The 18,162-nt window shown below is 38.0% G+C and overlaps 1 protein-coding gene across 16 annotated transcripts in view; it reads right to left on the bottom strand.

Annotated features, from left to right (window-relative positions):
• CDC42BPA (CDC42 binding protein kinase alpha) overlaps positions 1-18,162 on the bottom strand; it is a 316,161-nt gene that overhangs the window by 112,348 nt on the left and 185,651 nt on the right. For all 16 annotated transcript variants that reach the window (XM_058700194.1, XM_058700191.1, XM_058700193.1 and 13 more), the window contains one exon: positions 7,910-8,043. In XM_058700194.1, coding sequence (XP_058556177.1) covers positions 7,910-8,043 — 134 coding nt within the window. The remainder of the gene's footprint in view (positions 1-7,909; positions 8,044-18,162) is intronic.

Genomic DNA, 18,162 nt, shown 5'->3' on the forward strand with positions numbered 1-18,162 from the left:
AATGTAATGGATACTTGTGAGATGTCTGAACATTATATTGAATCACTACAAATGATAAAAAACAAGGAATGCTCTTATGTGGAGACTATGCCTTAGGCCAGAAGCAAGGAGAGAAAGCTAAATAAACCTCCGGATGAAAGTGGGAGGAGAGGAGCTTAAGAAGACTCAGGTCCGGACAACCACCGGCCTCCTCCGGTCAAAAGGAAATGCAAATCCTTTTTGAGAAAAGAGCCCTGATGAAACGTAGGTTTTTTAAGACACACAAATACGAGCGCACAACCACAGATTCCCAAACCCAAAGAACAAACGACCATAAGCAAAGAACAGAAACAATAATAATAAACTCCAATGGGATTCGGACATTCAAATTGTCAAACAGTAACATAAAATGGAATGTTTGACAAAGTAAAAAAAAAAAAAAAAAATCATGAAAATGGGAAAGTGACAAAAGACTATTAAAAATGACCAGGGAGACTTATAAACAACTGTACAGAACGTTTAGAAATGGGAAAAATACAAGTGTTACAACTAAAGATCTGAATCTGCCAATAAAGTAAGCTCTATATTTATGAAGCAAGAAAAAGTGTTAAGGCTCAAACCCAGAAACTTAAAAAAAAAATAAAATTGCATAGCACCAAATAAAAACAAATGACCTTAAAGGAAATCAGTGAAAAAAGACAAATCCTCTATCCTCTACCCTCTAAAACAAAAGGATAGAGCAGACACTTAAGAAGTAACAACAGAAACAGGGAAAATGGAAAGAGTGAAGAAAAGTAATTCAAACTGTATACCCAGAAAAATTCCTGTTCACGTATGAGGCTAAAATAATTAGATTCATATAAACGAAAATTGACAGAATCACCATCAGATCTGTGCTAAATAGGAACCTCTAAAGATTTATCTCAGGGAAAAGAAAAATAATTTTAAAAGCAAAGTCTATGGGAATGCAAGCTGGGGCAGCCACTCTAGAAAACAGTATGGAGGTTTCTCAAAAAACTAAAAACAGAACTACCCTATGACCCAGCAATTGCACTACTAGGCATTTATCCACGGGATACAGGTGTGCTGTTTCATAGGGACACATGCACCCTTAAGTTTATAACAGCACTATCAACAATAGCCAAAGGATGGAAAGAGCCCAAATGTCCATCAATGGATGAATGGATAAAGAAGATGTGGTATATATATACAATGGAGTATTACTCGGCAATCAAAAAGAATGAAATCTTGCCATTTGCAACTATGTGGATGGAACTGGAGGGTATTATGCTAAGTGAAATTAGTCAGAAAGACAAAAATCCTATGACTTCACTCATATGAGGACTTGAAGAGACAAAACAGATGAACATAAGGGAAGGGAAGCAAAAATAATATAAAAACAGGGAGGGAGACAAAACAGAAGAGACTCATAAATATGGAGAACAAACTGAGGGTTTCGGAAGGGGGGATGGGCTAAATGGGTAAGGGGCATTAAGGAATCTACCCCTGAAATCATTGTTGCACTATATGTTAACTAATTTGGATGTAAATTTTAAAAAATAAAAAATACAATTAAAAAAAAAAAAGCAAAGTCTAATGACAGAGAAATGGGAGGGCCAAGACACTTGTGAACATAAATATGAATGTAAATATGCAGAGAAGACTGTATTATAAACATGTCTCATTTGTAGAGTAAACAGAAAGGATATAAGTAAAATACTGTCAAAAATAACACAACAGTTGGAAAGAAGTAACAGAATTAGAGGTCCTTAAATTTTGGGGGAGATAATAATTGAGACTTTGTTAAATATGCATGATAATATTCAAGAGCAACCATTAGAAACTGTTAAAACAAGTAGTGAGAAATGTGGGAACAAAAACAAACAAAAACTCAATTAAATTTCAAGAAAAAATTATGCAAGATGGAAAAATTCTGGAGATTAGTTGCACAACATGAATATAATTTACACTGCTGAACTGTACATTTTAAAAATGGTTAGGATAGCATTCCATAGGACAGACTCAAATAGATTACAAAGAAATTGCAAAATCATCATAGAAAAATTGGTGAACACATCATGATAATGAGAAATTTTGACTTGACAATCATTAATAGATAAACCAACCAGTTAAAAAATACTGAATACAGAGATTATCAAACTTCATATATAGATGCTTGCACCCAATATTGGGAACATACATTCTTTTCAGGCATATAGTGAACATCTGAAAATGGAACAGTCTGTTTAGGCCATGAAACAAGTCTCAGCAGATTTCAAAGAACAGATATCAACAGTTCAAGTTCTTTGATAACATCACCATTACAAAAGAAATTTCTAAAAAGGCTAAATTCCATAATACCTCATTGGTCAAGGAGAAAAGTCATAAAGCATGTTAAAATATTTAGAACTAAAAAAAAAAGTTGAAAATATAAACAATAAAAATGTTCAGCACATATAATAAAATGAGAATGCAGTAAAAGGTTTACTTAGGGGGAGATTTATAGCTTGAAACACTTGTATTGAAACTAAAACAAAAGTTTAAATTTAGTGAAATTCCACATAGAAAGAGACAGAACACACTAATGCTTCCACCAACATAAGATGATAATAAAAATAAGAACATAAACTAATGAAAAAGAAATGTTATAATGAACATCAACAAAGCCAAAAGTTGAGAAAAATAATAAAATAGGCAAATACCTGGTGAGATCAAACAAAGAATAAATGCAAAAAGAAACAATGTTAAGAAAGAAAAAAAGATTATGACTACAAACCTGGAAAAGATTAAAAAAGCTAATAAAAGGATACAGTGAAAACTTTATGCCAATAAATTTGTTAACTTTTGAAATGAATGAATTCCTACAAAAATACAATTCATCAAAACTGCTTCAAGAAGAAACAGAATCCCTCAACAGTCCTGTAGTGATTAAAGTACCTAAATAATAGTTAACAAACTCTCCCCATCCCCTCAGAGGGAGAGAATTTCCAAACTCAGATGGTTTTACAAGTGATTCCTCCAGTGTTTCAAGGAACAAACATTCTTATACAAACTTTTCTAGAGAAGAGAAAAAGAGGCAATGCTACACAACTCATTCTAGGAGACCAATATAATCTTGATACCATAAAAAACACCAGAAAAATAAAAGAAAAAATTACAAGCCAATTTTACTGATAAAAACAAATATTAAAAAAAAACAAAAAAAACAAAAAAAAAACGGCATCAGCAAATCAGCTTCAGTGATATATAAAGTAGATAAGCATGAACTCTGGACCTAAACTTCTTGTGTTGGAATTCTAGCTCCATCACTTTCTAGCTCTATGATCTTGAGCAAGTGAGCTCAAGTGTACACTTAAGCAAGTGTACTTGACCTCTCTGTGCGTGGTCTCATCATTTATAAAATACTAATAACAACAGCAGCAACCACAACAATAATACCTAAATCACAAGGCTCTTATGAAGATTAAATGATCTAATATACGTAAAACACTCCAATAGCAGTGCCATTACATAAGTGTTACATACACTGGCATATTGTTATTTAGGAGGTAATATATGCACAATTGTGGTTTAACCCAGAAATGCAAAAATGGTTTAACATTAGAAAAAGTCTATAACTTACCAAACCAAGTCATTAAAGAACAATCATATAATCACATCAATAAATATTAACAAATTCCTAGAAATCTGTTGTAATAGCGTACAGAAGAGCGTATTTAATAAGTCCGATACCCATTATAAAAATGATTAGCAAAATAGGAATAGAAGATAACTTTCTTAACCTGATAAGAAGTGTTTACCAAAAACTTACAGAAAACATTATTAGTGGTGAAACAGTAAAGGCATTTTCTTTGAAACCAGGACTAAGACAGGACAGCCTGCTATCACCAGTTCTATTCAACACTGTACTGTGGGTCCTAGCTAATACAGTGAGACAAGGGAAGAAAGAAAAGTCATAAAAATTAAAAGAAGAAACAAAACCGTCATTATTTGCAGAAAACCCTAAGAATCTCAAATATATTAGTACAATTAATAAGAATTTAGCAATGTTGCCGAAGCAAAATCAGTAAGAAACTATAAAGATACCATTTAAAATATGAAAAAAATAGAACAGTAAATTTAAAGAAAGGCAAATGAGACCTGCATTAAAATTTTATGTTAAAACATTTAAGATGTTAAAGATATGGTGAAATCTACCAAGTTTGTGGATGGAAAGACCGTGGGGCTCCAGAGGAAAGATTTTTATGGTTTTGTACAGACAGACCTTCCTAAAACTTTGTACTGAAAGTCGGGACCTGGGCTAAAAGCAAGCCTTATAAATTTATGACTAATTTAGAATGAGAAACTCGAAGAGATTTAACTCCTAGATGTATGTGCTTATATTTCAACAGAGGTGGGAGACAGGAGCCTGGATCAGGGAGCCACCCTCTTCATAGAGCTGGAGGCTCTGGGCTTATCTTTCCCACTGGAGTGATTTATTTATATTCCAAAGGGTCCTAGACTCTTCTCTTTACCTTTCCAAGGAGACTCTCAGAAGGATGGGTGGAGATGATGGGGGGCAGGGAGTAGGAAGCATCTGCCTGTCCTCCTTTATATAAAACACCCTCACGTTTTTAGGATTCCTCATCCACAACACAGACTCCATACATATACAGATGTATATACATACATCTAAATATATGTGTGTGTGTGTGTGTGTGTGTGCGCGTGCGTGTGTGTATAGGGCTTTATCTATCCAGCTCTCATTGCACTGCCCCAGAGGTAAGACAGCACCCAGGGAAGCAGTGTGCGTATTTCTGCTGTATGTACATCACAATACTATGCTCTGGTCTTGAAATCTGCGTGTGCGTTTGGAATAATATTAGTAAATGTGGATAGTAAGAACCTAAAGATTCAATGTTGTAATGATGTCAATTCTCCTGAAATGACTCTACAGATTTAACACAATTTTAATCAAGATCTCATCACAGTTTTTAAGAAATGGAGAGGTGAGATAACAGAGTCATGCATAAATGGAAATGTGACAGGTGACGCTGCACGTCACTGTGGAAAAGAGGGCCTATTTAGTAAATGAACAACTATTAGCTACAGAGGAAAATCTGAAATTGGATCCCTATATCTCACATGATATGAAAAAATAAATCTGGTATGTTAAAATTTAAATACCAAAGGCCAAACTTTAAAACGTCAAAATAAAAACCGAGAACTTTAAAAAAAAAAAGAAAAAAACTGAGAATTTTAGCCTTAGGTTTCTTACATGAGCCAGTAAATCTCTAAAAAGAAAGATCAATATGGTTGACTACATTAAAACTCGGAACTTCTGTTACTCAAAAGCTCCCATAAAGAAAATGAAAAGTCAAGCCTCTAACTGGGAGGCATCTTAATAGACACAACTGACAAAAGATCAATATAGAAATTTTCAAGAATTCTTAACAAACCAGTAAGAAAAAGACAAAAAAAACCCAACAGGAAAATGTACAAAAGATACTGAGAGGCATTTCACAGAAGAAACAGAACTGATAAGTGGGCATACGTGAGATACTCAACCTCATTAGTAATTGGAGAAATTAAGACCATAAGTAAAACATGGTTCTAGACCTAAAACACGAATTTCAATGGGGTTGGCCAAAATAATCTATCTAGTAACATGAAGTATTGTTGAATATAGACCGGGTGGTGGGAGTGGGAGTGTAAATCGGTACAATCCGTGGAAAACGATTTGGCATTACCATAAAAAACAGAATATTTGCATCACTTATGACCCAATTATTCTACTCGTGATTCTGTGTACAAGTGTGTGCAAATCGGCATACATATTCAAGAACGTTCATTTATAGTGGCTACCAAGTGTAAGCAACTTTAATGTCTGTAGACAAACAACTGACTAGAGAGATTCTGGAGCGTTCACATAATGGTGTACCATACAGCAGATAAATGAGTGCTCTAGAGTCCCATGGATGCATCTTAGAAATACAACGAGTGAAACAACAAACCGTGCAAAACTGCACGTACCACTTTACATAGCTCAGAAGCCACACCAAATAACGTATGTGTATTTTCATTTCCTGCGGCATTAAAAATTCTTTAGCCACCAGGTTTAATGGCTATATAATATTTCATCATATGAACTGGTCGGGCATTTTGGTAGTTTCTAATATTTTTCTTTTATAAATGTGGTAATTTGTTCTCTGTGAACGAATCTTTGCTTCAATATCTGATTATCTTCTTGAGTTACATTTCGACAAATGGAATTATTATATCGAGGACTTTAGTATTTGAAGGCTTTGGATACTTGTTGCAAATTAGCTTTCCAGAAATAAGGTATCAGATTATAAGCTCATCTTCAGCATTTGGCACTGGCATTTTTATTTGTTTTCACTGAAGTATAACGAGCATAGAACGTTATGCTCGTTTCAGGTGTACAACATAGTGATTGGACAGTTCTGTACGTTACTCAGTGCTCACCGTGAAAGGCATAGTTACCCTCTGTCACCACACAGCGCTGTTAGAGTATTATATCCCCTATGCTCTTCTTGTTATCTCCTATTATACATTATTTAGAGATTATAGTAATAAGGGATAAAAAGTATTTTTCAATAAGGAAATGACGGACAATAAGGAGAAGGGGATAAAAAAAATGACTGGCCAGGGCTATGCCACAAAATTCATAATGTTCCTATTCCTTAAGTCAGATGGTAGGTTCAGAGACAGGCATTATATTATGTGCATCAAAACTCATATAATGTTACGTTTATTCTTTTATATGTAAAGAAAAAAATGTTAAAAAGATTATCTGCTGCCTGTAGGATACTAAGCATATCCCTTAAAATACCAATAGAATATTTCTTTATAGCACTACCCTCTTCTCAAAATATACTAAAAAAGGATTTTTAACATTAAAACTTAATAAAATTGGCAAGATACTTGTTACTATAAATCTAGACATTGGATTCTCATCTTTTTTATGTTTACTAAGCTTGGCTGAATAATCCTATCTTTATATACATAACAGCTACCACTAATATTATTATAATATTACTGTAATATTACTAAAGCAAATATAACATCTGTTATAAATTCCAAATTTTATTAAGTTGACCATGAATTTAAATGGATCTGTACACAAAACTGCTTATAATTGCATTAAGAAAAAAGCAAAAAGATACTAATCAAATTCAATTTAACCTTTACAGCTTTCTCTGTTAGTCTTTTCGATTAGCTTCATCAGCAAAAGGTTATTTGTTTTATTTTTAATTGCCTCCATTTCTTTACTGGCAGCAAGACTTTAAGATCTTCCCCAAAAGAACTTCATTATATTATCAATTATATACTGCATCACTGAATACAATTTACATAAGCCATAAACCACTCATTTCTTTTTTGTGTTGGCTAGTATTAATTCCAACATTTTTAAATTTGTTAATGAAAGGCAAAGTACACATTCTGAGTGGTTTAAGTAAAATGTTTTTCTCTGGTGTGTATTATTTATGGGATGTCTTAGGTTGTCTTTGCTATTAATAAATTTTGTTGATGCTTCTAATACTGGTTAAGTATTATATCAAGTTCTTATGAAAATAACTTTAGCTTCTTCATCACAATGAAAATATGCCTTTAGTTTTTATTTGTCCAAAGACATGACACATATCTCACTGTTTGCTTATTCCGTAATATTTTTCAAAACATTTACTTTTAATCAAGTCCTTTGATTAGACTTTTCAAAAGAACAGATGATTCTGAATGTTAAAAATCTTGACAGTATGTAAATGTCTTCATTACTAGCTATTACTCAAATGACACATACCAAAATAATTAAACATTTTACAACATATACTTTATGTTCTTGTAACTCATTACGAAAGCTTTTAGAATACAAATTAAATAAGATTAAGAATCTAAAACCGGGTTTAACAATTTATCCATGTATTTTTACCTTGTTTAATTCTTCCCTTTCTTGTTGTAGTGTTTTGATTTGTTTTTCATAAGCCTTGATTTGCCTAAAAGCATCATCTAGCTCTCTCCTCACAGCGTTGGCTTCTTCAAGTTGCTGTTCCAAGTGACTTGATTCTAAAAAGAGACAACAGTGTTTACGGTAGTATTCATATAAAAACAAATGCTCGAAACCAAGGTTTTAAACAACTAAGTTGAAAAAAATAACATATCATGAATTTGTATTAGGCTTATAGACACCCCTTCCAGTATGACTATAACTCGCGACAATTAAGTGCTTGTCAAGTTCACTGAATGAAGAAAGGGTACGGCTAATATCAGTGTGAAAGTGTGTAACACTTGCATGAAAAATGTCTTACATTTCCGTTAGAAAAAGAAGACCATACTTCCAGAAAAGTACCTTCAGAGCCAATTAAAAGCTTAAAACTATCAAAAAAATCAAAAGCAACCAACTGGACAAAACAGACCCATTTTCCTCTATGTTTGGTTATCAGCATTCCTGCACCGACTTTAGTCAAATTATTAAGACGGCTGTGCTTCTCATGGCTGCAGGCCAGTTTCACTAGCGGTTATCTGAAGAACAAACTCTGATTTCGGAAAGTAAATACGCGAACGCCTCTGATCTAGGTCAGCTCCTCCATTCTCTAGAAGAAGAGACTGAGGCCAGGAGAGCTGGATATCTGGCCTGAGATCACACTACTAAAAGGGTCTTGGAGCGGAGACGAGGACTCAGGAAATCCTGCATCGGCCTCTTCTTCTGGGAAAGCGACAATTCTTAACATTATCACTTCAGAAGAGTTATTACGAAACAGAACAGCCTCACTCATTTGAACACACTGCCTGCATAAAATTGGATAAATTGACACGAAATGGTCACAGCATCAGAAGTAGATTGGCAAGCCGAAGAACTGAAGCCCACAAAACCGAGAAATCTACACACGTTCACTGTCAATTTCTGCTCTTTACAAAACCTTCCCACTCGGAGAGTCATCCCCACACAGTAGCAGGAGCACCTGCGAGCTTACCAGAAATGCAGAATCTTGGGCCTCAAACCAGACCTAATGAATCAGATCCGTATTTTAACAAGATCCCCCGGGTCTGGCAAATTCAGGTGTGGGAATAGATGATGCACAAAGTATTGTGTATTGCTAAGTCCAACGCTTTCAATAAATGAAGTCACGTTCATAAGACACTGGTCCCACCGTAAAGAGATTTTGTGTGTATAGAGAGTCCTGTAGCCAAGAAGTCACTTAAATGCGTTAGTGTATCCCATACTAACTGCTGCTAGAGTCCTTCAACAAAACAATTTACTGATATTCAGTGCCCTAAATTTATAGATTTATTAAGAGCTTATTGATCTGAGGTGTTTTGAGAGTGTAGATGCATTTATGGATACCACGGTATGCAACAATTTTCAACAGCATCTGTGAAGTTGCATGTAACTAACTAGTTTTTGTTCTGTCTCAACAGAATAACTTTAGCAGTCTAATTTAATAATAAATGTTTTACTTGAAGAACACTCAACATCATAGGATGTTTAACCTTAAAGATCATGGGATATTTAGTCTTATGTTCAGCAAAGTATATTTTATCATTTTCTCAAGTTTCAGCATTTCCTGCAGGAATTTTTCTGTTTATACTAATTTCCTTGAAACATTTTTAAGTGATACTTTCCTGTTATTTTAAGGTTTTAACATTTTTAAGATGTCAAAAGTTTCTTTTTTTTTTTAAATTTTTTTTAACGTTTTTATTTTTATTTATTTATTTTTTTAATTTTTTTTTTTAACGTTTATTTATTTTTGAGACAGAGAGAGACAGAGCGTGAACAGGGGAGGGGCAGAGAGAGAGGGAGACACAGAATCTGAAACAGGCTCCAGGCTCTGAGCTGTCAGAGCACAGAACCCGACGCGGGGCTCGAACTCACGGACCGCGAGATCATGACCTGAGCCGAAGTCGGACGCTTAACCAACTGAGCCACCCAGGCGCCCCTTAACGTTTTTATTTTTGAGACAGAGAGAGACAGAGCATGAACAGGGGAGGGGCAGAGAGAGAGGGAGACACAGAATCGGAAGCAGGCTCCAGGCTCCGAGCCATCAGCCCAGAGCCCGACGCGGGGCTCGAACTCACGGACCGTGAGATCGTGACCTGAGCTGAAGTCGGACGCCTAACCGACTGAGCCACCCAGGTGCCCCTCAAAAGTTTATTTCTAATAATTAGGAGTCAAAATTTAGTATGTGACATGGCTGACTTTTGTCCTTTGAAGGTCTAACTTTGGTCCTGTTCATGGCTACGGTGTGCCAGCCTGAAGCAGTCAGATGGCACGCATTGTGATCCCGTCTCGTTCGCCTACTTTCTTCTACTCTGAAGAGTCTTTCCCCAGCGTGGTGAAGGTTTTCTGCAAATTACTGAGTCATTCGCTTATCTCTACTGCTTTTCGTTAGCAACAAAAATGAAATCAGTGTTTTATAAACTATCTGCATCACATCAAGTTTACAGCAAAACGACTCCATGGGGCGGCTTCGGTGGTGGCCTTCAGTGGTTTATGGTTCCCTTTCAACGTGGGTTAAATTTTGGTTTTCTCTCAGCCATGTCACTTTGGCTGCTTTGCAATGGAGTTGGTAAGTGTATCTGTGAATTATATGTCAGGTTTTTGGGTTTCACACAGAAGGGTTGGAGAAGACAAGCTCACTCGATTATTTATAAAAGCTTCCAGGGGCGCCTGGGTGGTTTAGTCAGTTGGGCGTCTAACTTCGGCTCAGGCCATGATATCTCGGTTTGTGAGTTCGAGCCCCACATCAGGCTCTGTGCTGACAGCTCAGAGCCTGGAGCCTGCTTGGGATTCTGTGTCTCCCTCTCTCTCTGCCCCTCCCCTACTCATGCTCTGTCTCTGTCTCTCAATAATAAATAAAAAACGGTGAAAAAAAATTTTTTTAAATAAAAAAAGAAAGAAGGAAATCCTCAGAGACTATCAAAAAATACCTCACGCAACACGATGAGCCATACCATTCTAGGCCAAGTAACTAGAAAGCAGTTTTCGTGAGTAAAGAGCAGAAGCAGACCAGCACAACAGGCGAGCACACTCCAACCAAATGGCTCCTAGCTCACTGCTGCTAGGACAGCTGGGAAATTCAATCGTTCCTAGGAGGATTTAATAAGGGGCAAAAACACAATAGGAAATTTTCTTTGCACTGTGTGGCATGGAAGCGAAATATTAAATAGACTCTGTCTTGAAGGAGATAACCAGGTCAGGAAGATAAAGAGTAACACCCCACAAATCATAAATGAAGCAGAAACACAAATGTAGATTGTGTGGCAGGTTCTATGGGAGCTGGGGGAGGAGGACCGGGGAAGAGGCCACGGCTGCCGCGGGACTCGATGTGGAGCACGGACCACCCGCGAGGGGCGAGGACTGTGACCAGGGCGGCGTTAGAAGCACAGTCAAAGCACCTCTCCCTGATCTGTGCAGACACAGTATCACCGCTTCTCCCTTACGTTCTGATTCCTAAAACAACCCAGGACTCTTCTGAGATGGGAAGAGATCTGACTTCCAATCATGACGGGGAAACAGGTTCCCCTATACCTACCCCTCTCCCTCCACTCCCTATCCTTCTCCTTCATTTACATGATGCAGAGCAGTGTGTGTGTGTGTGTGTGTGTGTGTGTGAGAGAGAGAGAGAGAGAGAGAGAGACAGACAGACAGACAGAGGGAGAGGGGAATAGTTAGTTTAGGGTTGGAGAGACAGACAAATCACCCATCTCCAGGCAACAAAATAAAGGGGGTTACAAAGCACATTAGAGATTACAATAATTATTCAGGAAATAAGAAACCACTCCCGTATCTTCTCAGGGAAAAATATCAAATGAGAGTATGAATTTATACTTTCATCTGCTGAGTGTCCATTAGATGACACAAGGAAACTCTGTCTTACCTTCTTGGGAGTTTGGAGTGTGATAAGGAAAGCAGATTTTAAAAAGAAATTGTAAGTAATTATAACTTTATTAAAATTTTCTAGGAGTCTCAATATATTGGAGAACACTGCCATAGGGAAAGAAAAGATATACAGGCACTGGTGGTAATTGTCTACACAAAGATCTAGCTTAAGAAGTAGCTAACAGAAGGTGATTTGGGGGTGCCGACCCTTGATTTCGGCTCAGGTCGTGATCTCACAGCTTCTGAGATCGAGCCCCAAGTTGGGCTCTGTGCTGACAGTGCATAGCCTGCTTGGGATTCTCTCTCTCCCTCCCTCCCTGTTTGCCCCTCCCCCGCTCATACATACGGTCTCTCGCTCTCTCTCAAAAAAATACATAAATTTTAAAAAAACAAAGGTGACTTGGACTTTTCTTTAAAGCCAGGACTATAGTCAAGGCTACTCCTAGGGCAGGTTCCTAGAAGAGCCTGTTTTCTATTATCTCTAGCTTTTACATCGAAATGTTTAGGATAGCGTGGGTTTAACTGTGAATGAGACACAGAGGTTATCCCCAGCCTTACCACTCTGCCTCCAGTACCGAGTATAATTTCTGGTACAGAACAGTACCTCAATAAGGATGTTTATGGGCTGAACTGAGAAGGACTGTGTTGCCAGTGGGAACAGGATGGCACAGCCACTGCGGAAAACGGTTCGGCGATTCCTAAAAACACTGAACATGAATTTCCGTACAAATTCAGGAATTCTACTTCTGGACTTGATATATGTTCCCTCATGTGCAAGGCGGCACTATTTACAATAAACAAAATGGGGAAGCAACCCAAGTGCGTCGGTGACGAATGTAAAAACAGAAGGGAGTATTTGCATACACGCAGAATGTTGTAGAAGACGGGAAATCCGACACAGGCTAGAACATGGGTGAACCGTGAAGACGCTGCTAAGTGAAGTCAGCCAGCCGCGGAGGGACAAATACTTTATGACTGCACTCACGTGAGGCTCCCAGAGCAGTCAAATGCAGAGACACAGAAAGAACGGCGGGTGCCAGGGGCTGGGTGTGGGAGGACCGGGCGGCTGGTGTTTGATGGGCGGAGAGTTTCCGTCTGGGAAGATACTGGGCTGCAGGGACGGAGCGTGACAGCCGCACAGCACGTGAATGTGTTATATACCACTGATGTGACACTCAGACATGGTTAAAATGGTCACTTTATGTTATGTACATTTTACTGCAATAGGTAAAAAGAGGCTTAAAAATGAATGAATGATGAAAAAAAAGAACGAGATGGGATGGAATCCTGGGCACACTGAGACCAACACATGCCCAAGAGCTGCTGGGAAGGAAGAATGCTAAAAACAGGATCTGCCCTTTCTCTTCACCTCGTTTTCACTGGTTCTGCCCCGCCCCTGGGAAAAGCTAAAATAGAACGAGTGAAGAGCAGTCCTATAGCCTCTGCATTTAGGGAGTAAGTAGGAGGAAAGTGAAGAAGGAAATCTCCATCAACAGGTTAACGGTAACCAATTTCCTCAGTTAGAGGCCTCCTTCCAGGCACCGCTGACTTGTACGTAAGGGGTGAGTGTGTCGCGAATTGCCCGGAAAGACGTATTAGGAAGACATCTTGGGAAGCGGTCAGACGTTTCCAAGAGCAAAGTTTCACTGGTCACTCATCAACCCATACTGACTTGGGCTTTTTACGTGTCACACACTCTTCCATGCACTTGGACATATCAATGAAAGAACCAAGTTCTTATTTTCAAGAAGCTTACTATCTAGCAGTCAGGCGAGGGAAATAAAGCAATATACAAATAAAAACCTATGTCAGCAGTAACACGTATTCTAGAGGAGCTTAAGTTTACGGTGAGGAATGTTTTCGGCAAACAAGCAAAAATAAATGAATTAAGAAGGAAGGAATGAGGGAAGGAGGAGGGAAGGAAGAGGGAGTGGAGAAAGAAAAGAGAAAACAACAACGAAATAGCAAAAACTCAGAATGTGACCGAGGAGAACTAAGCGTAGTTCACTTCGGCGGAAATCTGGAGACACAGCGACATGCATGATAACGAAGGGCCTTGGAAACAGAGCTGAACTGTTTCACTTTCACCCGGGAGCCAGCGGGCATCCATGGAAGACACGTTAGCACGTGTGCAGAAACTGTGACGTGATCTGATCTATATTTGAAGAGCTTCCTCTGGAGACTTCTGCTTCCAGAAAGAAGGATTAGATACATTTCCCCTCTTCTCTGCACATCATACATAAAACAAACATAAGAAAAATGAAATTTGGAGAGAAGAAAAAGGATGACCGATGGGGACAAGGGAACCTGAAACTGTGATGTCAGGAACACTGGACCAACACAGCGGGAAGTTCTCTGGGTTTTCTTTGCGGTTCATTTTTCCCAGACACAGAGCCAAAGAAACTGGCGATCCAGAAATGCCAACAGGGGCAGCAAATAAAAGCCCCAACAGAAGCCCACTCTTTCTACCCAAAGGACCAGGAAAGGGGCAAATTAGCAAGACTGAAAACTTTCAGGAAGTAACTGTTCCACTCAAGTTAAACAATAGAAACAACTTACTCCACAACCACGTCTGTCAGCGAAGGACACGTGAAGAGCCAGACCTCAATCACGTCAGGCTATGATGAAGCACCCAGAAACAGATACGCCATGAGGCATGAGGGTACTCAGAGGACTGCTAAAGGGCCACTGGCCGTAACACGCGCGTTTCACATGCAATGTCCGTGAAGACCACATGGGCAACTAGCACTTCCGCACCCCCCAGCGGCAGCAGTGAGGCTGTCCACCGTCCCCACGCTGGGCTGGTGTCAGAGAAGGAAGAACGTCCGCCACTGCCCGGCGGTACGAGGGCGATGCCCACCACCGAGTTGGTGGAAACCCAACCTCCTCCGGGAATAACGAGGAGCCCTTCTCTGGGTATCGCAGGAGGCCAAGTGGGGAAAGTGAACCTCCACCCCAACCTGGCAAGCCACCGCTGCTGGAGTGGTATCGGAAAAAGCTGGCGAAAATGGAAAAGTGCAAATAAGATCCAGAGTCACTAACTGGAAATCAGTCATCCTATCGGGAACTAGGAAAATCTCAACTTGAATGAGAAAAGGAAATCGACAGATGCAGACGATGAAATAATAGAGATGTTAGAAATATCTGGCAAGACATTAAACCAGCTATGATAAAAATGCTCCACCGAGCAATTATGGACATATCTGAAATAAATGAACGAACAGAAGACTCAAGCGAAGATACAGCAAGTCTCAGCAAACAAACAAGTTTACAAAAAACAAAATGGAAAATTTAGAAATAAATGTAAAAAAAAATCTGGATTGTTGGGTTCCACAGAGGAACCCATCAGAGGATTCTTTCCATCACAGGAAAGAATCAGTGAAATGGAAGATAAAGCAGTAGAAATTGACCAATCTAAATAGTGGGGGGGGGGGGGGGGAACAGAATGAAAACAAAAATGAACAGAGACCCAATGATTTGTGGATTGATAACAAAAGATGTAACATCTAAGTCATCAGTAGGCATGTCTGTAAAAGTACTCAAAGTAATTAAGTGGAAAAACGTGGAAAGACACATTTATGTGTCTTTATTACAGAAGAGGAACAAATCCCAAACAGAATAAACCCCAAGAAAACCATGCCAAAACACACCATTAAACATCAGAGAACTACAAAAGAAGAAAAACCTTGCAAGCAGCCAGAAAAAAACAACACCCTAGATAAAGGGGGAAAAAACCCTCAGAATGACTGTGATTTTCTCCTCATAAACCACAGAGTCCTAAGGAAAGTGGTCCAATATATTTTTCAGATGCTTAAACAAAAAACTATCAACCCAGAATCCTATGTCCTGTAAAAATATTCTTTAGTCATAAAGAGAAAACTAAGACATTCTCAGATGAATAAAAACTAAGAGAATTTGCTGATAGCAGGGTTGTCTTTAAAAAAAATGGCTAAAGGAAGGGGCAACCGGGTGGCTCAGTTAAGTGTCTGACTTCGGCTCAGGTTATGATCTCACGGTTTATGCGTTCAAGCCCTGCATCAGGCTCTGTGCTGACAGCTCAGAGCCTGGAGCCTGATTGGGATTCTGTGTCTCCCCCTCTCTCTTTGCCCTTTCCCTACTTGCACACACACTCTCCCTCAAAAATAAACAAACATTAAAAAAAAAATTTTTTTTAAATGGCTAAAGGAAATCCTCTAAACAGAAAATAAGAGAACAAGGAGCTCACCAATATCAAGAAGGAATACAGAGTATGGTATATAAAAATTGGGTAAATTGGGTCACCTGGGTGGCTCAGTCAGTTAAGGGTCCAACTTCAGCTCACAGTTTGTGAGTTCAAGCCATGCATCAGGCTCTGTGCTGTGAGCACAGAGTCTGCTTCAGATCCTCTGCCTCTCCTCCACTTGTGTGCATGTGTGCACGCTCTCTCTCTCTCTCAAAAATAAGCATTTAAATAAATAAATAAATAAATAGATAGATAGATAGATAGATATTTTAAAATATGGGTAAATCCATAAGGATTTTCTTCTCCTCCTAAGCTTTCTAAGTTATATTTCACAACTATAATTGTTATCAACATACAACAGACTGTTATAACTAAAATACTTTATGTCAGCCTCATACTAACCATAAAGCAAAAAGCTACAGTAGGAATACAAAAGATAAAGAAAAGGGAATCAGAGTTTAATGCTATAGAAAATGATTAACTTACAAATGAAGTCAGTTAAGAGAGGAACTTAAACAAAGGAACTACAAAACACTCAGAAAACAGTAAGATGACATTAGGAAATCCCAATCTTTTATTATTTTAAATATAAATGGATTAAATTCTCCAACAACAAGACCTAGAGTGGTTGGATGAATAAAACCAAGACCCAATTATATGCTGTCTATAAAAGCCTCACTTCAGCTTTAAGGAGACACAAAGGCTCAAAATGAAGGGATTAGGACAAGGTATTTCATCCAAGTGGAAACCAAAAGAAAACAAGGGTAGCTATAGTTAGACAAAATAGATGTTAAGTCAAAAATAGTAACAAGTGACAAAAAAGCTACCATATGACAATAAAAAGGTCAATTTGTCAAGAAGGTATGACAATTATAAATACATATGCACCTAACACCATAGCATCTAAATATACTGAGCAGATACACCAGATCTGAAGGGATAAATAAACAATACGATACAGTAGGGGACTTCAATACCCTACTTCCAACATTGGATACATCATCTAGACAGAAAACCTATAAGGAAATGTGAATTATATGTGAAAGGAATGTGAATTATACTTTAGAACAAGTGGATCTAACAGACATATATAGAACATTCCCTCCAATAGCAGCAGAATATACATTCTTCCCAAACACACATGGAACATTCTCCAGGATAAACAGATTAAAAAACAAGCAAGTTTACAAAACAAGTATTATTTAATTTTTTGAAAGAAAATGTTAATGTTTATTTATTTTTGAGAGAGTGAGCGAGCGCAGGGAAGGGGCATAGAGAGAGAGGGAGACACAAATCTGAAGTAGGCTCCAGGCTCCGAGCTGTCAGCACAGAGCCCAATGTGGGGCTCGACCCCACAAACTGTGGAATCATGACCTGAGCCGAAGTTGGACACTTACCTGTCTGAGCCATGTGGGCACCTCACAAAACAAGTCTTAAGAAATTTAGCAAACAATACCAAGGATCTTTCCCAAGCACAAAAGTATGACATTAGAAATCAATAAAGGACGAAACTGGAAAATTCATAAAAATGTGGAAATTGAACAACACACTCCCGAATAACCAATGGATCACAAAAAGAAATTAAAAAGGAAATTAAAAAGATATCTTGTAACAGACAAAAATGGAAACACTATATGCCATATGAAATATGGCAAATGCATTCCTAAGAAGGAAGTTCATGGCCATAAACATCTCTACATTAAAAAAATGAAAGCCCTCAAACACCTAACTTTACATATCAAGCAGCTAGAAAAAGAACAAACTAAATCTAAAGTTAGCAGAAGAAAGGAATTAACAAAGATCAGAGAAACAATAAATGAAACATCAGGAAAATGAAGAAAAGATCAATGTAACTAAGAGATTGTTTTTGGACAGTCAAAATGGGCAAAACTTTAGCTAGACTTAAAAAAAAACCCGACAACTCATAAATAAAATCAGAAAGAGGAAACATTTCAATGGGCAGCACATACAAAGATCATAAGAGACTACTATGAACAATTACATGCCAGCAAACTGGAAAACCTAGAAAAACGGATAAATTTATAGAAACATAAAACTGAACAAAACTGAATTGTGAATAAAT

The sequence above is a fragment of the Neofelis nebulosa genome, chromosome 15 (assembly GCF_028018385.1).
Source record: "Neofelis nebulosa isolate mNeoNeb1 chromosome 15, mNeoNeb1.pri, whole genome shotgun sequence".
NCBI classification, from domain to species: Eukaryota; Metazoa; Chordata; class Mammalia; order Carnivora; family Felidae; genus Neofelis; species Neofelis nebulosa.